Source organism: Apis laboriosa, unplaced genomic scaffold (assembly GCF_014066325.1).
Source record: "Apis laboriosa isolate Shangri-la unplaced genomic scaffold, ASM1406632v1 scaffold1_cov151, whole genome shotgun sequence".
Classification (NCBI taxonomy): Eukaryota; Metazoa; Arthropoda; class Insecta; order Hymenoptera; family Apidae; genus Apis; species Apis laboriosa.
This window is the reverse complement of record NW_025222279.1, coordinates 4,214,621-4,238,373: the sequence shown is the minus strand read 5'-3', so window position 1 is coordinate 4,238,373 and position 23,753 is coordinate 4,214,621. Positions and strand designations below refer to the sequence as shown.

The window sequence follows — 23,753 nt, the reverse complement described above, 5'->3', positions numbered from 1 at the left end:
GGTCACGCAACGGCGATAACGGTAATCCGTGTACTCGTGATGCAACGGCGTTCACGTGGAAAACCAAATGAAGAAAAGTGTTTCGTTTGCGTATCCGTTAAATATCGCCAAGGCACGATTTATAATGGTCACGAAACGGACTAATGATCATCAGGATTTTCCCTCGAATCATCGAGGCCATTAGGAAGACGGTAATTCGGAAAGTCCGTGGTAAATACCTAAGCACAATTTTCTAAACATAGTTTACTAGTAATCGTCGTCGTCCGAAATTATGAATTATAAATTCGTGATATTTCAGATATAGAGATTAGTTTCTATAATTTAGTACTTTATGGATATTTAGATAATTAATTCTTTATAATTAGAATTTATAATTCGGGATAATTGACATAAAAATAGAAACACACTATTTAAAAGATTTCTCTTCTCGATAATATACTTAAAAAAAAAAAAACTATATAAAAATTCCACGAAATTAATATTCCAATATATTCTTATATTACGTACAACCTAACCTCTATCTTCTCTCAATTTGATTTAAAAATATCAAACAAAGAAAGTTGATCATCCAACCAGAGCTTACTCATTCATCAACCATGTTTTTACATTGTTATTTATCGAAACGGATACAAAACCTATACATTCACATATCCATATATATAATGCACATCTATAATTGTATCCTGTCTATATGCATAAGAGAATACTCGATCCAGTTCACGGCGCGTTATCGAAAGGCGAGAGTGTCAACGTTCACCCGCGCGAAAGTGAAAATCTGGGGCTGCCGGTCGTAGCACGAACGAGAGATACTACTACGCTTGCCGATTGTGCCGAGGCGGGCGGGAAAAGGCCGACCCGCGGCAGTATCTAGGCTGTGACCTGGTTCGCAATATCATTTAGGTCATTCTGTTCACCCGGGTCCAGCAAAACCGGGTAAACGCGGCCCAATGGTGGCATTCGACGCGCCACGCTGATCTTGCTCTCTCGCGCCTACCTTTTCGACGCATGTGCGTGTCCTACGGAGTGAAGAAACACAACTTGTGTATATCGCTTGTCAGGCCTCTCTTTATACACACTGTGCGCGCGCTCGTTATATCACAGGCGACGTTGCGTAAAATGTACGCTGGCACACGCTTCTCTCTTCTGTTATACGAAGAGTATGTGGCCGCTTTTCGCCCCTCTTCTTGTCCCCTTTTAAACCCGTCCCCTCTATTCGCGTTGCATTCTGTCCGCCAACGACTCGGCTACTGTCTCTTCGTTCCGTCTCTTTACACGCGTCTTAACTAACATCGCATGAACGCGAACACTTCAAGTTTCTCGTTTCACGTAAGCGAAAGTGTTTTCATTTTTTAGTCCCTCCATTCGTTAATAGTCAAGCGATTCATCAATTCCACTTGATTTTCCATTTGGTATACATTAAATCATCACGAATCGTATATGATTCAGAAGATCGTTACTTTAGAGAAAATGGTAATTTTTAAGAAAATATCGATATAAGAATCGTTTATAAGTTGAACATTTTATATTGTAGATATGATAATTATGATATATAATAATTTCCTAGAAATTATTAGAACGATAAATCTTTCATAAGTTGAGAGGAAACAATATCTGAATCTAGATTGCATCCACGTGTTTCAACATCTTTATAGATACACGTGAGCATTTTATTTTGCTCGTGGAAAAATGTAATCATGTTTGTATTTACATATTATTCAATCAATGGTCAGATCATTTAGCCAATATTTGTCTTCCTTATCTCTATTAAGTAAATAGTTAAACATACCTCATCTCATTCGTAAGAATAATTTATTCCATCCGTCTCATTAAATCATTTAAATGTTTATATTCACGTAATAAGCGTAAACACATTTTTAAATCGATTTTTTTTATTATTAATATATATCGCTGTAGGATTAGATTTAAAAAAATTAAACTCATAAAACGAAGTCAAAAAACTTATAAAACATAGGGAAATAAGAAAGCGAGCACGTAACAAGTTTCGATCGACGACTCTATGCAGAAAAATTCTTTTTTCCATTTTCCTAATACTCTATCGCGTCTGCGAGAGCTAACAGAATGTATTGCACGTGCGTTTGCCATGGGGACGAACAAAATACGATACCTTTCCTGTGAATCTTGTGCGCGTGCACAACGTAACACGCATCCGTGTGCATGATCGGTACCTTCTCGACCTACTTTTCTGAGAAAGGCCCGACCTCGCTTTTCTCTGTATACAACAAATACGCGCCACTTTTCCTCGCATCCTCGCGCGTCCTATGCAATATGGCACGCGTATTAACTTTTCGTGGATTGATCAATCGCTCGTTGAGGGCAGCACTATCGAATCGTGTAACTTTCCATCATGTTTCACATTTTTCACTAATGAAAATACCATGGATATTATATTCAATTAAATTTTTTTTTTAATTTCGAATTACGAATGTAATAATCTGATGTTCTAAATCATTGTTTATTAAGTACAATTCTATATAGTACAATTTTTATATAGTTGATGAAAGATAAAAAAAAGATAATAAAGATAAATATGCATCGCAATATTTTATTATAGTATAGATTACGCATATTTTTATAGCGCGTACGGTACCATTATTGACAGAAATTGTTCAAAAGTTTCAGAGAACTTGAGTGATGCATATTCAACCATATGTTATGTCCGCGCGTGCAAGGTTACGTTATCGATCATAATTTACGACGCGTGCTGCATTGTTACGTCAGTGCTGCTCGTTTACGGCCAATATTATCGGGTGGGAGAAAAGGCGCATAAACTTACCCATATTATAATCAGCTGATTTCACATTTCGTGAAAAGACGCGTAAAGACTTGCCCATATTATACTTATGATCAGCTGATTTTATATATGATAGATTTCAGTAGCAAGTAACAAAATTTTCTTCTTTGAAGTGTTGAAAAAAGAAGAATTCTGTATATGTTTAACATTCAACAATTTATTATAACAAATAAAAATCACATGTCGAAATAACTCTGGATGTCACATTCGAAAATCAAGGACGCCAGTTTGGCACGAATTTCAAGCAACATGCTGATTTACTTTCTCGTGGACAATGAAATTTCGTTCACGGCCAATACGATGTTTAAATAACAGTAGAGAGTGTCTATATAACCGGCGAGAAACGTAGGCGAAACCACGTCGATTACTTCAGTCGATGATATTGAAGAACCATGATTCCGGGTAATCATACCGGCACGCGCGTTCCATTTTGCAATTCCATGCCGTCACGTCGGCGTGTGCAAGTTATTAAAAGTCCACGCGTATCACGCGTACTACGCGCCCATTTTGACGGAACCTTGCAAACGATTGTACATAATGCATATGTATTGCATCGTGTGGCATAGAATTGTTCCAATATCCAAGGTAATTGTACTCAGGCGTACTAATGATTGCAACACGGACGCAATCGCGGTAAACCAAATCAAAAGAAGCAAGAGGAGGGGAAAAAAGAGAAAGAAGTTGGTGTAGTACGAACCAGGCAGAGAAGGCGTTGCTTTGTAAATTCTATGACCGACTTTACGAGCGATCGGCTAGGATGCAGTGCCTCCAACGGTCGATCTGCGCAACTAACCGCCATGTTGTTTCCAAACCCGAAATCAAGTTCGCAATACTCTTTACGAAGAGAAAGGTAAATCCCAATCACTATCTCGTTCGAAATTATGACATAATTTCAATTTCTCTGATGTTTTTTTGTGGAAAGAGAATTCAACGTCCACAAAAAAAAGAATATAATATTTTTCTTGCTTGTTTTATGTTAGATTCTTAATTCTTATTCAAAGTTACTGATTTTAATCCTCATTTTGATACTGATCTATGTTTTACTTCCCTTATGCATATTCAATTTTTACCGGCGGGACGATGTTAAATACATATCCGGTTTCCGTATCGACTTTTTCTAAAATACCAGATACATTCATCTATTATTCCGTACTTTATTAATGAATTTAAAGGAAAACTATCGTTTTTCAAAATCATTACATAAATTAAGATAAAGAATGTAAAACGAAGAAACGTTTATATTAAGAATCCATTTTGACTTTAAAATCTTCTATTATCAAACTAACGACTTTGACTCTATATTTTGTATTCTATCATATTTAAAATTAAATATTTTTTTATCGAATAATAATTAATTGCACTTGATTTGTTATAATTAGAAAATTATTTCTCAGCAAACAGTATTTTTAGTTTTCAACTAGCACTTTCATAGACAGTAATAGAGACGCCGCGCCGGCCGGCCGGCTCGTGACTATAAGTTAATACTTGTGCAGAGTGGCCATCCGTGATCCATCTTGCGTAACCTATTTACTGGCAAAGTGGTACAAGCACGTATGACATAATCTCGTGCAACAGAACACGCACTATAGATTCCGGCCTGTTCGAATACTATTTTAAATAGCCCATATGCGCATGCGCAGCGTCTCAAGCCGGCACGCCGATGCGCAGTGTTACGCAAATTAAAAATAGGCAAAGAAAATCAACTCATGAAACAAGAAAATACGATTTTATTACTATTATATTTCACAAATCTCTTTTTTATGTTTGATTACTTATTTTAGTAACACATTTTTAAAACTATACAATAAAAATTTTAAAAATCTTGAATAATAAAACTTCGTATTTTAATCAATCGATTATGCAAAAATTAATAATAGTCTAAAACTTATCACTGATTTACGACATATTCATATTCTTTAATTAAACCGTAAACAATGATGGCATCTGAAATACGCCAGATAAAAATACCACATAGTCAATCAAACTCCCTTTACGATCAGTTTCCCTCGGTCGAGTTCGTAACCTCGAATCGAACGAGCACAACGAAAAGAGACGAGGTTAGAGGGATCGAGAGAGATTAACCACCTGCTGCTTGCTATCTAAGCAACTAGAGCAATGAATTATTATCGCGGATCTTATCGAGCTATCGCCAATTATTAGATGGATAGTTTCTTTTCTACAACAGAAGAATGAAATGTTCTGAATTCCTTAAGCACGTAATCGACAAGAAACGAAAGAGAAAAAAACGCATCGAAAATAAAATGCGCATTTACCGGAAATAGCAAAATAGTACAAATGATCGCGTGATACGGAAGGAAATATCCTCGTGACTATGTCAGCTTATTGGATAAGCTTGTACGCATACCGACATTTGTTTACATCGCGAATGGTTTGTTGCGTTTGTATGTATATAAAGTCGGGCCAGTTAAGTTTGGTACGTTGATGCCGGGATATCTATCTTTGGATCCATGCATAGAGCGCGAGGGCGCTGCGTGTACGTATACACATATATCGACCATCTCTTACTCAATCGTCTCACGCCCGTGCCGGTGACCAGTGACACCGTTAAACGCGGCTATTATTTCGAATGCGCCCCGCGGGTCGGATATTTCCGTGGTGACCGTAGATAGAGTCGATGGATCGCGCCGTTAGCGGCGAAACGCATTCCCATCGTGGAACGCATTACCACATACAATGTTATACTATCTTTTTGTCACAGCGATTCTCAACTTTTGTAGACTATCGTGTCTGTTCGATGTTAATTATGTTGTTTTGAAAGTAATTAGAATTGGATAATTTAACAAAAAAGTGATTTAACGATTATGACCATGAAATATATTAATATAACTACGAGAATTTGTAAAAAATCTATTTTATTGCATGATTATATCAGTTTAATAAGATTGTTAGAACCCAATGAAAATAAAATAAAATTCAAAAAGCAAATACTATCTTTGAGATAAAAGAGTTATATATATTTGAATATATTTAGATGAAATATACAATATGTATTTGTAAGTCGACTTTTTACTGAAAACATATAACATATATAACAAATGTTATAATATTTTTTCATTTAAATTGAGTATAAAGTTTATCATTTTTACAAAAGAAAGAAAAGAAAAGTGTATATTTAATTAATTATTAATTAATTATAATGTACTCAGAGTAATTATTACAATCTCATGAATATTTAATATATTTAATTTTAATAAATAAATATATTTAATTTTATAATTTCCTTAATACAAGTTAAAAATGATAACAATTATCTATTAATTCAAATATTTTAGAAAAGAATTTTAAATCTTAAATTAAAAAAATTCTAATTTTAATTGTTAAGTTTAAAAATTTAAACTATAAATCAAAGAAGAGTTTAAATACTTTAAAAAGAATATATGTATAAAGATTATAACTTTTGTCTCTTGATTTGCAAATTTTCATAACATTTTCAATTTTCAATTTTAAATGAAAAATAAGTCCAGTAATGGACAATACTTGAATGATGTGAACAAAGGTGATAGTTGGATACCATATCTATTGACTTATTGTCAAGACTAACCAGTCAATCGTTGAAATGTCGAATCGTGAAGTGGACGTTACGAAACTACGTATGCAAGATGTTTGCTAAAGCAAAGGTACACGATGGTCGACAGAACGTACGGAAGCTTTAAAATTACCACTTACGCGTACTTACGCTACAGATAAACGCCGTCCAGTATTTACCGATTCACGCTTCGGTAACCTTCGACGTCACTAAAAGTCAGCCATACGTTTGCGTATGTGTTGCATATGTAAACAGGTAACGATGCGAAGAAATTCTTGCGTCAGAATATTCTATCAATGCATTAATTATAGCGATTAAAGATTACATGATTATATGAATTAAGGAAAGAAAGAATATGAAAAATAAGATTGTTACGTATATTTCATTACGGAAATTTAAAATTAATTGTAATCGTGAGCGAAATAATCAAGATAAATGTGTAATGATAATTAGATATTGTCGTATTTATTATGATCAAAAATATACATGATTTTCACTCATACTTTCATTTTCATTTTTGTAATTTTATTTAAATATTAAAGAAAATTTTATTGTGACAAAAAAATTTTCTTTTCTTTAAAATCGAAATTTTCTACAAACTTAACCTCTTAAAGTTTTACTCAATATAAGAGAAATTTTATATATATATATAAGTATCAAATAAGAATAAACGTTTCAAAAGATCATTTATATTTATATATATATATATATATATATATATAATCAACTTTATTTTTTATCAGTTTTTATATTTCTTTGTTATTTTTTTAAGAAACTGTTTTAGGAAAATATATAAATTTTAAAATTTATAATTTCAAAAAATTATGATAAATAATTGATAAACAATTTCAATTAAAAACATTCAATTTTAAATAATATTTATTTTAAACTGATATGATTGATTTCAGGTTAGATAAAAATGTCTATTATTATAAAGAAGCAAACCAATTTCCTGTAAAACAGATAACGATTGCTGGGCATAAAAATATCGGAACCGGACACTTCGGACCGACCAGATCCGGTTCATTTTTCCCCCGCGTGTAGCATGCGCGCGTGCGCAACAAAGTTTCCACGAAATGGAACCGTGGTCACGCCTGAGCTACCTAACGGAGGTAGAAAGATATTGCGCTAATGCGTTCCACGTGGGGTCACCCTCCCCTCCCCCCTGTTGGAATAGCCGGTGCACGGGCCAGTACTACCGTACTCACTTCGCGCATAAAACCGACCTCTCCTGCGTCCATGCACGCATACACTCACTTAAAAGAGTCTCGCTTTACGAACAAGCAGCCTAGCTCATGCCAGTGCCTCTCATTACGAATCTAACCGCGCCCACGTAGCGGTATCGAGACTACGTATATTTCTCTGCCACGCCTGACCGACCGTAATAACGCTATCCCTCGTTTTATGGGGTATTTATTACGTTGCATTGCTATGCTTTTCTACGAATCTGCAAAAAATTCTTATGCCTTTCAATACAATTATACGCACATGTATATGTGCATGCGCGTGCGCGCGCGCGCACTCACCACTTCGCGAATTCTATCTGGTCGTAACTCGAGAAAGGCGTGTCGAAAATCGACGAACTGGCACCGACTCTCATGTATCGTGTGACTCCAATATCGGGCGGCGGATGCGCTACGAGACACAGGCATTTTCTTCTATTAATCTGTTATTCGTTGTTTAAAAATTACACTGTTCTTTCCTCTCATTCCCTTATCTAGTTATAAACAGATATTGTTATTATTTTCAAATATTTGATTATCAATCGATTAGTTCATCGGTAGTTAAAAAAATAGATTTCAAATGCACATATGACGCTTCGCAACGCGACATTCATGTCCAGACAGAACGATGTAAGCTAATGCATTTATCGCTTCTAACCCTGTCTATGTTCAAAGACAAAGGAAATGAGTATTGCTGCTCATGCGCGTCGCGTAAATAGGACAGCCACTATATAGTTCGCTTGTAAAACGAGGTCACGAAAATTAAATTTTCTGATTAACAGCATGCATACACACACCCACCCAGCAACAGCCGGCTATCATATAATACCACATTCATTTTTTTTGCTCTTACCTGTCAAAAATATGTTGTCTGTAGCTTAAAATAAGTAGCGTAAGTAACAATGAACAGTTGCTGCAATTCGTCAAGCATGTCATCGATACTGGCAATGGCGTGTTATCGCGCGCGAGAACGCGTTTTTCTCGGTCTCTGAAAACACGCCGTGAACACGAACAAGCTGGATACGCGCATGCGCATAGACCGCGTTTGATGCGCGCTAACCTGTGCTCCGATGCAACGAGACCCGGCGGCGGTACGGATGACGTATCAAACCTCGTTATGCCTAACATGTCTTACTCATAGATGCTTTGTTCGTTTTCTCTTTAACCAAGGCAATGAGTTATACGAATGAGAAAAAAATATACTATATGTATGTAAATATGAATGAAAGTAAAACTTTTATTCTATTCCTTTCTTTTATTATATTTTCTTTATATTGTATATATATCTTGTATTTTCTCAATTCTTTTATTTTATATTCCTTTTAATTCGACTTAACAATATAAAAATTAATTTTTTCATTTCAGTTGAGCGAAAATTAAATTTATAATGTTAAAAATTAACGAATTATAAATAATTCACTAACATAATTCCAAAAAATAATAAAAATAACAATTGTTAAATATTAAAAAAATTATAAAAATTTAAATTTAAAAATAGCTGCATCATTCGTATATCCATCGTCTGAAGGTTATTTCGAAAACTCTGAGAAGACGATCATTTCCTCGAAATATATACAATTACACAAACATAAAATTAAACGAAAGAAAAAAAAGAAAGAAAAGAGAAAAAATAAAAAAAAAAAACTCACCTCTTGACCATTCGGTGCAATTATAACATCCACTTCGTCTTGATGTTCACGATGTTGCGTGACCTCCGCGTGAATTTCTCGTCCGTTATACGTCAAATAGACCTTCTGGCCGGGCACGAGGCGTGCGCTGGTGACGGAACCGAAGCCTGGTCCGATCAGGTCGCGATCAGAGTATTCGGTGCTGGGACTTGGCGGACGACCGCCAGGCACGGAATCGAAGCGTACGGAATAACGAGTCTTCGGTGTAATACTGAGGCCTGACTCGGACGCGGCTGACGCCGGCGTTTTTACGGCGTGAATGACGCCACTATAGTATTTTCCATCTTCGCCTGGAGCACACACTCTGGTGCCGATTATGCTACGTTTCGCCAGCCTCTTACCCGTCGACATTATTTGTGGTTATTTATGGATAAACGATCGTTTCGATCACTTTATTAAATCGTTTGACGAGGATGCACTGATATTTCTTACAATAGAACACCTTATAACAAATCGTTCTCAAAAGTATCTCGCGCAAATTGGTATTTCATAAAGATCATTTGCACTACAATTTAACTCACCCTTCTATTATCGTCTTTGAAATTTTCGTTGATAAACATACGTATACGTATATCGCGAACAAACCGGAAGCAAATATATTAATATCACACCAAAGAGAAATAACAATTTTACGCGCGATTTAACAGTTAAACACTTGTGAAGAGACGATACGAGTGTATCTATGATTTGATTGAATATTAGGAAAAACACTCTCGGAAATGAAACACTTGTTATACTCTTTTTTCTTCCTTCCTATCGAAGTTCCGTACTGCAACACGTTACTTTAAGTCATTGTTCCACGATCACTCGTATACACACTGAGGACAGATCGGGCAGTTTTGCGTTAAATTGCAATTGCGTTAGCAAATGCGATCCTAGACCGAAGAAGGACGCGGTGGCCTTCGCGGCCTGAACACAGAACTTAATGTATCAACAAAACGGCGTGCACCGTTGCCTGTGTTCGTCACGCCGTCTGCATGTTCGAGGCACTTCGTGATTGATTTGTGATAATACGTTGGTGTATACGTGGTAGATAGCATAATATATGACTAATGTTTGCCAGTGAATAGAAATTCAGCGTTATTGTGCAAGCTGAACGTACAAGCGGTACACGATTCGATGGTATATGGACAGGAGTGAGGTCCGCGGTAGCCGACATGTGACGCACAGCTGAGCAACCGGGAAGGACTGAGAACAGAGCACCAAGCGGCTTTCACTGCGCCGGCCGGCCACCCGCCCGCCCGGGAAAAACAGCTGATAGATAACAACAAACCCACGTGACCCGGCCTCGAACACCGATTGGACGGGCGCGCTGACCTACTTACTCCCATTGGCCGTCCGCCCGGACAACGAGAAGAACGGGAAAAAATCGCAGACTAGAACCCTAGCCAAAGCACTTTGCTCACGAAGACCTTCCACTTTCTCAGCCCTCTCCTTTTTTCGTATGCTTGTACTCGGCGTCCCTTTTGGCGTCTCTCTTTCTCACTACACATAAAGTATGTCGATTATGTACGAACTCTATACGCAATCACCATATTTTATTAAATTAATGTAAAAATATTCATAGAAATATCAGTTTTACGTAGTTTCTACAAATAAAACTTTTACAATCAGCTGGTAGTTAAATACACAAAGCGGTCATTTTGTCGTCAGCTGAGAACGCTTGTGACGAAATCCAAGCGAGTGATCAGTCTGCCGACCGTTGTGTCAAAGAAACCTCGTTCTGTAAGATATTCCTATTGCCGCTCGTATACCATACTGTAATATCTTTTTAATGAAATACCTTATATTTTCATAAGATTTCTACTTTTTGTGAAAGTAATGTTTGTACGAGAATAACAGTTATATATTCTGTATTAATAAAAATCGTTTTAGCAGAGAAAAATCGTGTTTATGGTTCAGCTGTCAGTAGAAGGCGGCCATTTTACGTCAGCTGAGAAGGTCGGTGACGACACACGACGAGTGAAATATCTTCGCATAGCGTTGCAACTTCAGGGAATGTGTCGCAAAGAACCTCACCTTCAAAGCTATTTCCAAGGTTTGTTTTTACATCGTATATATATTTGTATATATTTATATTATTTTTCTAAATAGTAAATTTTCTGCCCGCTAAATATAACGAAACTCATTAAAAACTCATTACTTCAAATTCGATAAAAAATTCGATATTTTATAATTTCTAATTACTTTATTTTGTGTAATAATAATTTCTTTACAATGTAAAATTATGATCGATTCAATATTTAATTGTACTAATATCAAATTAGTATTTCATGTAAGTTGAGGGCGCCAGTAACGAAACACATAGTAGAGTGGATAGTCTACAACAGCGCTGATATATTTTCTTAGCCAATGCGTAACAGTTTTCGGAAACCGGTAAATGACGATAATCTTTCATCAATTCTAAGTGATTTTTAAGAATGCGATTGTGATTGTAATAATTAAAAAATTAAATTAATTTGAAAATATTACACCGATAAAACGATCAAATGCAACGCAGTTAGTAAAGGTGCAGTTGCAGTGCCATACCGTATGCTTGTCATGGCGGCGAGGAGGACGAGCAATAAAAATGGCCGGAAGATACAAGGGGCAGTGGGGAGGGATAGTAAGGCCGAATAGAAGGCAGCGGTCCACGCGTTCTCAGCAGCCTATCCTAGATTTATTTCCGTGGATGTTGCGCAATAATATGTTGCGTTGTTAGCTCACTGAATGCTACCCCTCGTTTGGTTTCGAAGAAGTGCCAAGGGCTAGTGAGTAACATTTAATTGTCACTGGCTACCATTTCTTTAAAAAAGAATTATGATTATGTTTGCTGTGTATATGCATTGTAATGTTATTTTTCATTGTCAATGTAATGGAGACTTAGTCATCTTCGTGTTATATTAATGTGTTCGTTTAACGCTAAACACATTAACATGGAAACAATTTTCATGGAAAATTACGAATGAAAATGTGAATTGCACAGAATTTTTACGCAAACTTTTTGTCAATTTTTAATTAGATTAAAATTAGGGTATGGTAGCTTAAATTTTTATTATTTATTAATAATGAATAGAATTTATAGGAAAAATTAAATCATAATTTAATTCTGTTTTAAAGAAATTTTTATTTTATAAGAAAAAAAGTATTTACATGTAATAATTATTTTATTATTATATTTATTAATTAATAATTATTTGATTTTACAAAATTTTATTATTATATTTGTTGTTAATTTAGCTAACTTAGTTTTTTTTATTGTTTATTTAATTGTTAATATTATGACAATATATTAAATTTGTTTTTTCATTATAAAAAGTTATTTAATTTTGATACTTTATAAATATATATATTACGTATTTATATATATATATATTTTTATAATACGTATGATATATATATTTTTATATATTTTTTATATATCAAAAATACAATATGATATAGATAAAATTTGCATTTTACTTTTTTGAATTAATAATTATCTTTATTTTTATTTATTTTGTTTAAATTTTTTTTAAATATAAAATTCTGTTTCTGTTCTCTATAGATATTGATTCTAATCTCAAAATTTATCATTAGTTTAGTTTACGGTTAAATTATTTTTCTAATGAAAAGATATTTCTAACATATTCATAAATAATGTTTTGAAATAAAATTTGTTTCCATAATGTCATCATAAACATACGAAAGTTTTAAAACAAGCCAAATATTAACTAATAAATAATTGTATTTTTGCCAACTATTATTTTAGATTATCCCATATATTCTTTTTGAAGAAAAAATAGGTTCCTGTCAAAAAGTAAAACGATAAGAAAAATCATCGAAATACTTTGATGACGTATCTCGATCGTTAACACATTTATGCGATATATACACAGTCGTATTGCGAGATAAGATTACATTAACGAGGTAATCATGAGTCGCATGAAAACGCAACAATCTCTGTCAGAAGTGAATTTACGTTCGAAATTAGTTACGGTATTAGTTTAACAAATCTTTACAAAATCTAACGTAAAATAAATAATTAATGATTATGACTAATAATACTATTATTTATTTAATTATTGTATTAATTATTTCGATATTTTTTGAAATCACAGTTTTAACACAATATTCACAACAATGCTCTTCATTTTGTATGTGTGATACTTGGTACAGTTTAAAACGCGCTTCTTGCGTAGGCCGCCATCTTTACAATATAGATGCAGGTGCACCAAACAACGTACAAGCTTTGGACTTATCGGATAATGTGATATCATTTCTAAATAGTTTTGAACTAAAGGTATTTTTAAATTAATTAATAATTTCTTAATTACTTTATAATTAAATATAAATTTTATTGAAAATAATTTTAAAAATTATTTAATATCTTAATTTTGATAATAATTATATTAATTATAAAATATTGTGAAGGATTTGTATTTGTATTGTAAAATAAAAAATTCATTGTTTTAGAATGCTGAACTGACGAAGTTACGATATCTTAATCTTTCCAAGAATGCAATCAGTGAAATTAGTTTGAATGCTTTTGATGGTCTTACAGATTTAACAGTCTTGGACTTATCGAAAAATCGACTTCATTATATTTTAGATGAAGTTTTTGAAAAAAATGAGAATTTACGAATTTTGAAATTATCAAATAATAATTTCAACTCACATATACCAAAATTGCGATCCTTTTCGTTAATGGTAATAATAGAAACAACAATTCAAATTTAATATTGATCAAAATTCTCAAAAAAGATTTATGATAAAATAAATTATAATTTAATAAAAATTATATATCACATGAAATAAATTTTTATATAGGAATTAACTTTGGATTCATGTCGGATCAGTCATTTACCACTGGATACATTCAATGGACTCACGCACATTCGTCGTCTCGATCTTTCAAATAATTTGATGATTCAGATGAGCAACACTGTTGTGCAAACATTGCATTTTTTAAAGAAATTATCATTAGAAGGGTATGATAAACAAGATGTATAAAATTAATATGATATTATTTTATTAAGATTATTTCACATAAGAATTTAACTTTTATTTTTAAAATTCTATTATAATTTATTTCTTATTAATAATATTCTCATATTTTGAATTATTGATGATATTATTATTAATATGAACAATATTGATATTTGTTTTTACCATATGTAGATATGCTAGAATTGATCAAAGTAAATTTATATCATTTTTTTTCAGAAATCCATGGTCTTGCAACAATGTTTTACATGATTTACAAATATACCTCAAATATAAGAATATTGAATTCAATGAAATTTGTGGTAAGAAAAATAATTCTCAGAAATTTGAGAAAATGATTCTTCTTCCTGTAACAATCTCGCGCAATTATCATCATTCGGCAATTGTGAATACATCTACTAAGAAAATTAAATCGATAACAAAATATAATATATCAAATATATTAAACAATAAAAATTTATCAATATGTGAACAAATGATAAATCAAACACATATTATTAATTCAACAGATAAATTTGTATCATATTGGTTTCTCTGCCTTGGTTTTATAGCTGGTATTTCCAGTGGATTAATTATTTCTTATATTTGGTTATCAAAAAAATATTTGTATAATCCAAGATACTGCTATCATAGACAACTTCATGACGACTTAATAGTTTCTCAAAGAGTGTCTTTGTTAAATTCGTTTTTACAAGGACGTACGGATAGTAACGGAAGCTTGATAGAATCTTGTCCAGGTACTCCTCCACCGCCATATCGGGATGTTATATTAAGACCTACTCTTTATCGCTATCCATCAGTAGTTTCAAATTTAAATAATAATGATACCAGATATAGAGAAAGATATACATAATTTCACGAAATAACTCATAACTTATGAGTACAAAATATTACAATGTAATTTATTAAGGGATGAAGTTCTAATTTTTATATATATTATTTTTTATGTACTATAAACTTTATTATTTTTTATGTATCATAAAATTTAGATCAATGATATCAATAACAATAATCAAATTAACACATCATATATATGTACAAATTAACAGATTATATCGATTATAAAACAATTTGGATAAAAATAAATTTAATAAATTAATTATCGATAAATTATTATTAAAAATATATACATATACATTTTTTTATTAACAATATTTATCAATTAAAATCAAATATGAGTTATATTTACATATTTACGTAAAAATATAAAATTGCAACATTTATAATCGAAAATATATTCTTTGTTTTCATATAATAGAATTAATAACAATACAAGTAAAATCAAATATAAACTTATGCATGATTTATTATACAATAACTCGATTCTTGTTTTGAACACAACAATTTAAACACAATCATTATGATTGTTCGATGGGTTTAATCATTGCGTAGCAATCATATTATTTTTATCTATATTTTGACTCGTACTTAGCGTAACAGTTTTACAACCGATTGCAGTTATTATATTTTCCATTATTTCATGATTGTATCTCGAACCTCGTAGATTGGTTATCACACTTGCATCTTGACTAAAATCTTCTGCTACTAAACTAGCTGGCAATCTCATTTTAATTTCTTCAATGATACCGTTCTGGATTTCTAATGTCAAATTAAATCGATGAACTTTGTTGTTTCGCGTGACCATATCTAAAACACGTGTTACCGTAAATTTCGGTGTTTTACCATAATTCCATTCCCAGGAACGAAATTCACTTATTAATTTGTTCAATCCTGAAAATTTTAGATAAAGATATAATTAAGAACATTATTTTCATTTAATTCTTTTATATAAATTTATTAATTACTAATTCCTTATATAATTTTATCATAAAATGGTGTTGCATATATGATAATATTTTAAATATTTGATAAATATTGTGAAAATATCATTACAAATTTATTAAACATTTAAAATAAACCTAAACTTGAAATTAGAAATTAAATATTTTTCTTTTTAATATTCATATACCTGGAAACCAATCTTCGGTGGGATTAATATATTGAAATCCTTTTTGACATTGAATAAGATCTTGTCCACCATCTTCTAAGATGAGAGCTTTAGTTCGGAGATATTCCCAACCTATTGCAGTAATGAGTTTGTCCATTTGAATATGACAATTTATGTCAATTAAATTTTTTATTGGAGAACGTGTGGATACTGTAGCATTTGTTTCTATACCATCCTGAAATATAGATGTAAATACATATATCTCTTCTAATGAATAATATAAGTTCTTATTAAATAATATAATAATAATATAATAATAAAAGTATTAAAAAATTAAATTTTATTTTTATATTTATACTATATATATATATATATATATATTTATAATATATATTATTTATATATTTATATTAAAAAAATTAAGCTTGAAAAAAAAAGTATAAAAGTTTTTTGCTATTTAAATTCTAATTAAAATAACTATAAATTTATTTAACAATGAATATAATAAAAATACATAAATAATATTTATCGTATCGCTATTATACATACGCTATTATACATACGCTATTATATATAATATTATATAAAATATGATAGAAATTCGAAAAAAATTACCTTTTTTTCTTCGAGAGCTAAATATAATGCTGTTTTGTTTACATTTACTAATAATGTGCAATGATGATATGCGTTAGGTCGTCCTAGTTTCGCTGCAGTACCAGATATCTATATTTTAAAATAGTTAAGGATATATAGGTAATTTTTCGGCAATTACATTAATGTTATGAATTTCAGAACAAATAATATCGTTTTATCCATATCTATTCATTCATTTAATACTAACTGATTTTTTCATTGAATATATAATTTTGGAACATCCTAAATAAATAGATATATATATGTATTTATAAGTGTTTTTAATACATTACATGAAAGGATACTTTGCATTTCCCTTCAACAACGATGTCCTCGCGTTTATTCACTTCTGCTTCTATACCCCATTCTCGATATAAAGCTCTGGTAATAATCTCTAGATTGTATTTTCGATTATATCGTTCCCGCGGTGTGAAGAAGGACAAATTCAAATTACCAATATCATGATAGACGGTACCGCCACCACTATTGCGACGAGCTAGCACTATACCACGTTTTTCAGCTAATTGAGAGTTGTGCTCGATCCATGGATTTTGGTGACGTCCGATTACTACACACGGATTGTTACGCCATAGAAGTAATATATGGTGATTTTTAAAATCATAATTTTTATAGAACCAATCTTCTAACGCTAAATTGGTAAATATATCTGTGGATTGCGATATGAATACTGACTTTTTAATTGAATTATTAGGATCATCTTGTTTTACATTAAAACTCGTAGAATATCTAGATATGTACAAATTATTGTATTGAACTTTTCGTTTAACAACAATTATAAATTTGTTAATTAGTGACATGTTTTTAATGTGCATGTGCAAATAAAATTTTCTTCGTTTTTTTCGCACTCATACACACTTTTTCTCCTTTTTTTATATTATAATGAATCGAACGACAAATGTGTATATCAATACCGATATGAAAATCACACTCCCTGGAAATGGTGCAATATTAGCTCGTGAAATCAGTCTTTGCTACTAAATCTGTGAAGATTTTTATACCGCTGTATATGTAGCGAGATCAGCCTTGGTAGCGGTTAATATTTCTGTCTGTAGATAGCAGGTCTACTGACAACACTTTTTTGAAAAGTTTGACTGACTGGCAGTTATAGAAATCAAATAATCGTGAAGAGTAATTGTTTGATGCAACCACTTCCACGTTTGATCCAGGGAGTTAATACGGTATCGGATACCTAAACAATCTCGGCAATCTTTTTGCATTCCTTCGTGTACTGAGAGATTGAAAAGAAACATTCAAATTACCCACAACAAACGATGTAGAGCGACCTCTTTTTATCACTGTCTAAATTATGCCAGAGTAACTTGTTTTTTTTATAAGGTTATATTACTCGAAAACGAAATATACACAAGTACAAACGTGCCAAAATTCACTGATGCACTCGTCAATTCACAATGAATACTTTAGCATTGGATTTTGATGTTATATAAACTCAGTCTAGTTGAACAAAGCAGAGGGGGGTCTTTAAACACATGCAAAGAGGTTATCTAAGTTCACAGCACAAAGTACAGCTGACCTGTTCATGATAGTGCAACGCAACTCTGTGAATTCTCTTCATGATCGACCCTCCCACAGAGAGTTTCAGACCCATAAATAGGTTTTCATAATTATTTTTTTTAACTTTTTAATAAAATTAAATATCTATTGAAAATATTTAAACGAAATATATAACATTTTATATAAATTCTTTATTTGAAATATTCTATGTATCTATGAATTTCGTGTATTCTAAAATTTTATTACATTATTTAATTATTACATATATATGTACGTAAATTTTTTCTTTAATATAAAGTAAAAATTAAAAAAATGTCAAAATTTTTTTTAATAAAATTAAAATTAAATTTTTATTTTATTTAAAAAAATAAAAAATTAAAAAATAATATTATTTGTAAAATATGTACTTTTAACAATTGCAAATAACAAATGTAAGTAGAAAATAAAATTTTATACTTTTTATGATATTGTATTTTATATTTATGTCTCAATTACATGTAAACATGTATACTATGAAAGGAGGTTTTATTAATTAAGGCCAATTGATAAGAATATATCCCCTACTCTTCCACATCATATATATCGTTACTATTGCATTTATAATTATATTGACATGATATTTTTAATTACTGTGATATAAATTTTTCATTCTGAATACTCACTTAACCTCCTTTATGTCAACTTTTTAACATTACAAATTTTATCTAACTGTTCTGGTAAAATAAAAATTAATGATAATTTAATTTTGGCTAAAAAGTTTCATATGTAAACTATATTCATATTATTGTTACAAAGAATAAGATAAGATTTAAAATTTTTGAACAAAACAGATACCGTAGCACTTTATGCATAACATATTGCTATATTTAAACGTGAGACATTGTCAAATTTATTAGAAATATAATGAAAATATTTTTATAATGAAAATTAATGAAAATATATATATATATCTATTCATATATATTAATAATATATAATTTTATAATATATAAATATATTAATATTTTGATATTGAATAATGTTAAATAACATAAGATGTAAAATAGAAAAATATTTATAATAAAATAAAATAAATAAAATTTATTTATAATAAATGAATATATTATTAAGAATAAATATAAGCTTATTATCAAAAGTAATAATTTTTATACAATTTATTCATATATAGATAAATAATAAAAATTAAAAATTATAATTTCTTACTTATAATATTATATGTAAGATGTCAGAAAAGTATATTTTAGTATAATATTATATTATAAAGTTATATTTTTGTATATATTACATGTAAAAAATTCATATCATGGCTGTATTTGTAATTCTTGATATGTTTGCAAATTCATATAAAATTCAAACTAAATTTTATAAGAATTTATTCAAATTCGCAGTTAGTAAGCACTCTCAATTTGTTCGGGCATTGGCTTTTTCGACTGTGAAAGTAAAGTTTTTTATTAATACAATTGTTTATAAATAATATTGCCATAATTTCAATTACATTTTCAAAAATTTAGGTGTTTGATCCTACGATACAAAAACATATAAATATAAATAAAAAAATGGAAAAATTACAATACCCTGAGGCATATCGTGATGAAAGCATTATCGATAATTATCATGGTATTGAGGTTAGAATAATAAATAAGCTTTTTCAATAAAATATTTTTAAATATGCTCATATGTAATAATATTTTTTAATAATAAAAAAAGCTTATTTTTACAAACTAATATTAATATGAAAAGTATTTTTATTTAATAATCAAAATAAAACAAACTTAGAATAGGAATTATAAGCAAAATGATTTATAAGATTTTATAACTATTTTTATTAGGTTCAAGATCCATATAGATGGTTAGAAGATCCTGATTCTGAAAAAACTAAAGCATTTGTTGATGCTCAAAATTCTATTACTACACCATATTTAACTTCATGCAAGGCACGTCAAAATATTCATGATCGATTAAAACAATTATGGGATTTTCCAAAATATTCATGTCCTGCTAGATATGGAAATAAATATTATTTCTATAAAAATACTGGCTTACAAAACCAAAGGTAATAATAAATATTAATTTACATTTGATATTATTAAGCATAAGTATTATCTTTTCTAGTGTTCTTTATGTACAAGATACATTGGATAGTGAACCTAGAGTATTTTTAGATCCAAATACTTTATCAGAAGATGGAACCATTGCAATTACTATCAGTAAATTTAGTGAAGATGGTAGCATATATGCATTTGGTTTATCTGCTAGTGGATCTGACTGGTGTACTATTCATTTTATGAATACAGAAACTGGTACAATTTGGATTTTTTGATTGTAAAAGAATGTATTTTACTTTATATATTTATTATCTTATTATTTAAATAATATATAATATATAATATATAGGTGAAAAATATCCAGAAATTTTGGAAAAAGTTAAATTTTCTCCAATAACATGGACACATGACAATTGTGGAATCTTTTATGGTTGTTATCCAGACCAAAAAGGTAAAACTGATGGTTCAGAAACAGAAGGTAATCGAGATCAAAAGCTGTGTTACCATATTATTGGTACACCTCAGTCAGAAGATATTATAGTAGTTGAATTTCCTGAAGAACCTTTATGGAGGATGTGAGTGATTCATTATGTATGTGTTTTAATAAAAATTGATTGTAGTGATAGTATAGATGAAATTATATTGAGTATATTTTATAAAGATACTTTTAATTGGGTATAATCTAATACATTTGTTATATATATTTTCATATTAGAGGTGCACAAGTTTCTGATTGTGGAAAATGGTTAATTGTCACACCTGTGAAAGATTGTAGAGATAATTTAGTTTATTTTACGGAATTAAAACCAGAGATAAAAATAAGGGAAAAATTACACTTAACTCAAGTAGTTGATAAACTTGAAGCTGATTATGAAGTTAGTGACATACAATATAAATATCTTAGTTTATAATAATTTTTTTTTACTACTTATCTTTTTTTTTTTAATTAGTATGTAACAAATGATGATACAAAGGCAATATTTCGGACTAACAAAAACGCGCCAAATTATAAATTAATAGCTATAGATTTATTGGATTATAAACAAGAAAAATGGGTTGATCTTTTACCAGAACATCCTGATAATGTATTAGATTGGGCCTGTGCAGTTGATGGTGATAAATTTGTAGCTTGTTATATTGAACATGTTAAGGTATTGAGCTTTCAAATATAGAAATAATATAATAATTTATAAATTAAAATATTATTACGAATTACGAATTAAAATATTAATAATGTTGTATATTCATTTTAGAACATTTTACAATTACATAGCTTAAAAAGCGGCGATATACTTAGAACATTTCCTCTTGATGTTGGTACAATAGTTAATTTTGCAGGACAAAAAAAATATTCTGAAATATTTTATCAATTTAAATCATTTTTAATTCCTGGTATTATATATAGAGTTGATTTGAAAAATGAAGAAGAACCACAAGTTAGTGTTTGTTTCATAAATAATATTATATTCAAATATAAATATAATATAATATTTAAAAAAATGAAAACAAATTATACATATATATATATATATATATATATATATATATGTAAATATTTTTTCAGGTATTAAGAGAGATTAAAGTAAAAAACTTTGATCCCAGTTTATATAAAACTAGTCAAATATTTTATACAAGTAAAGATGGTACAAAAATTCCAATGTTTATAGTAATGAAACATGTAAATATTTTTAATAATTTATTATATTTAATAATTTATTATATTTATAATAAATAAGATATAATAAATTTTTATTATACAGGATGCAGTTTTGGATGGTTCCATGCCGGCTTTATTATATGGTTATGGAGGCTTTAATGTGAGCATTCAACCGACATTTAGCGTTACAAAGCTGGTTTTTGTTCAGCATTTAAATGGAGTACTTGCTGTGGCAAATATTCGTGGTGGCGGGTACATCGTGCAAACATCAATATTAATAAATATGATTCTATATAAAATTTTATAAAATTTTATAAAATTTCAGAGAATATGGAGAAAAATGGCATAATGGTGGACGATTCTTTAATAAACAGAATGTATTTGATGATTTTCAAACTGCTGCTGAATATTTGATTGAAAATGGTTATACTACTTCTTCAAAATTAAGTATTTTAGGTGCCAGTAATGGTGGTTTATTAATTGCTGCATGCATAAATCAAAGACCTGATCTTTTTGGTGCTGCAATTGCTCAAGTTGGGTAAGTTAAATTTTAATTATTAAATTTTATTATTAAATTTAAATTATTTAAATTTTTTGATTTTTTTTTTTAATGTATTCTACATCTATTGTAGAGTAATGGATATGTTACGTTTCCATAAATTTACTATTGGTGTTGCTTGGGTATCTGATTATGGTAGTTCAGATGATTCAAAACATTTTGAAAATCTTATAAAATATTCCCCATTACATAATGTAAGAGTTCCAGAAAATGGACAGTATCCTGCAACATTATTGTTGACTGCCGATCACGATGATCGGGTAGTACCATTACATAGTCTAAAACTTATCGCTACTCTACAATATACGTTAGGAAAATTACCGCAACAAACGAATCCCTTATTAATTAAAATAGAGACTAAAGCTGGACATGGTGGTGGAAAACCAACTATGAAAGTGGTTAGTAAATTTTTTAATATTAATTAATTTGTACTATATATATAATTTTCATGTCATTATAGGATATTTTTTATTTTAGATTGAAGAAAGTACAGATATTTTAGCATTTATTGTGAAATCATTGGATTTAGAATTCAAATTATAACATATTAAGAATATTAACATTCTTACATTTGATACTATGCATAAGTCTTTTAATATAATTCTATTCATAAAGCATATTTTTTGTATTTTATCCTGCTTCAATCATTATCTTTAATTTGTGTTGAATATATACGCATAATATGCATAATATACAATACGCATAATACAATATTATTAACATGTCAAATAGAGAAAAAATGGAAAAAACTATTTTATTTCTAACAGTAAAAAGCAGGATTATTTTTAATATTTATAATTGGAAAAATATTTTCACATTATTATTATATGTATTATGAAATACAGAAGAATATTTTTTAGTAAATTATTTTATAAGAAAAATTTTTATTCTATGGAATAAAAAATTCATGTAATTTACTAATTTACTATCTATTTTCGTAAGATATATGAAAAATACAAAATGTTTTCCAATTTATTCTATTAAAATTCTTTTAAAATTCAATAATTTTATAAATATATAATTATATAGATTTTTTTATTAAATATAAATAAGTAAATAACAAAAATAAATAATTTTTTATTATTAATATTTTATTTTCTATATAGGTTTAACATTAAAAAAATTTAAAAGGAAAATATTTTG

At 29.8% G+C, this 23,753-nt stretch overlaps 4 protein-coding genes across 14 annotated transcripts in view; 2 read left to right on the top strand and 2 right to left on the bottom strand.

Annotated features, from left to right (window-relative positions):
• Positions 1-10,793, bottom strand: part of LOC122712399 (zinc finger protein 395) — a 94,286-nt gene extending 83,493 nt beyond the window's left edge. The window contains exon 1 of the mRNA XM_043932045.1: positions 9,232-10,793. Coding sequence (XP_043787980.1) covers positions 9,232-9,621 — 390 coding nt within the window. The 5' untranslated portion in view covers positions 9,622-10,793. The remainder of the gene's footprint in view (positions 1-9,231) is intronic.
• A 389-nt stretch (positions 10,794-11,182) lies between these two features.
• LOC122712400 (leucine-rich repeat-containing protein 4C-like) lies at positions 11,183-15,163 on the top strand. Of its 4 annotated transcripts, XM_043932049.1 has the most exons (7): positions 11,183-11,308; positions 11,792-12,020; positions 13,001-13,227; positions 13,350-13,531; positions 13,705-13,938; positions 14,059-14,219; positions 14,455-15,163. In XM_043932049.1, the coding sequence occupies exons 4-7, from the start codon at positions 13,388-13,390 to the stop codon at positions 15,086-15,088; spliced, it is 1,173 nt and encodes a 390-aa protein (XP_043787984.1). In that variant the 5' UTR covers positions 11,183-11,308; positions 11,792-12,020; positions 13,001-13,227; positions 13,350-13,387; the 3' UTR covers positions 15,089-15,163. The 4 variants fall into 4 exon arrangements, with proteins under 4 accessions (XP_043787984.1, XP_043787982.1, XP_043787983.1 ...); XM_043932047.1 differs by lacking the exon at positions 11,183-11,308 and having other exon boundaries at positions 11,585-12,020; positions 13,026-13,227; XM_043932048.1 differs by lacking the exons at positions 11,183-11,308; positions 13,001-13,227 and having other exon boundaries at positions 11,585-12,020.
• Positions 15,164-15,440: 277 nt separating this feature from the next.
• On the bottom strand, positions 15,441-17,883 carry LOC122712401 (lipoyltransferase 1, mitochondrial). Of its 3 annotated transcripts, XM_043932052.1 has the most exons (5): positions 17,510-17,883; positions 17,110-17,384; positions 16,799-16,906; positions 16,205-16,418; positions 15,441-15,966 (listed from the first exon to the last, which is right to left on the bottom strand). In XM_043932052.1, exons 1-5 carry the CDS (start codon positions 17,532-17,534, stop codon positions 15,617-15,619), a joined length of 972 nt encoding a protein of 323 aa, XP_043787987.1. In that variant the 5' UTR covers positions 17,535-17,883; the 3' UTR covers positions 15,441-15,616. The 3 variants fall into 3 exon arrangements, with proteins under 3 accessions (XP_043787987.1, XP_043787985.1, XP_043787986.1); XM_043932050.1 differs by having other exon boundaries at positions 17,110-17,883; XM_043932051.1 differs by having other exon boundaries at positions 17,122-17,883.
• A 547-nt stretch (positions 17,884-18,430) lies between these two features.
• Positions 18,431-23,227, top strand: LOC122712396 (prolyl endopeptidase). 6 transcript variants are annotated; one of them, XM_043932038.1, is made up of 13 exons: positions 18,431-18,449; positions 19,861-19,974; positions 20,179-20,402; positions 20,462-20,649; positions 20,744-20,969; positions 21,110-21,269; positions 21,345-21,545; positions 21,648-21,830; positions 21,959-22,072; positions 22,155-22,303; positions 22,377-22,589; positions 22,684-23,008; positions 23,088-23,227. In XM_043932038.1, exons 2-13 carry the CDS (start codon positions 19,906-19,908, stop codon positions 23,151-23,153), a joined length of 2,118 nt encoding a protein of 705 aa, XP_043787973.1. In that variant the 5' UTR covers positions 18,431-18,449; positions 19,861-19,905; the 3' UTR covers positions 23,154-23,227. The 6 variants fall into 6 exon arrangements, with proteins under 6 accessions (XP_043787973.1, XP_043787975.1, XP_043787971.1 ...); XM_043932036.1 differs by lacking the exon at positions 18,431-18,449 and adding an exon at positions 19,633-19,781; XM_043932035.1 differs by lacking the exon at positions 18,431-18,449 and adding an exon at positions 19,633-19,787.
• The last annotated feature ends 526 nt before the right edge of the window (positions 23,228-23,753 follow it).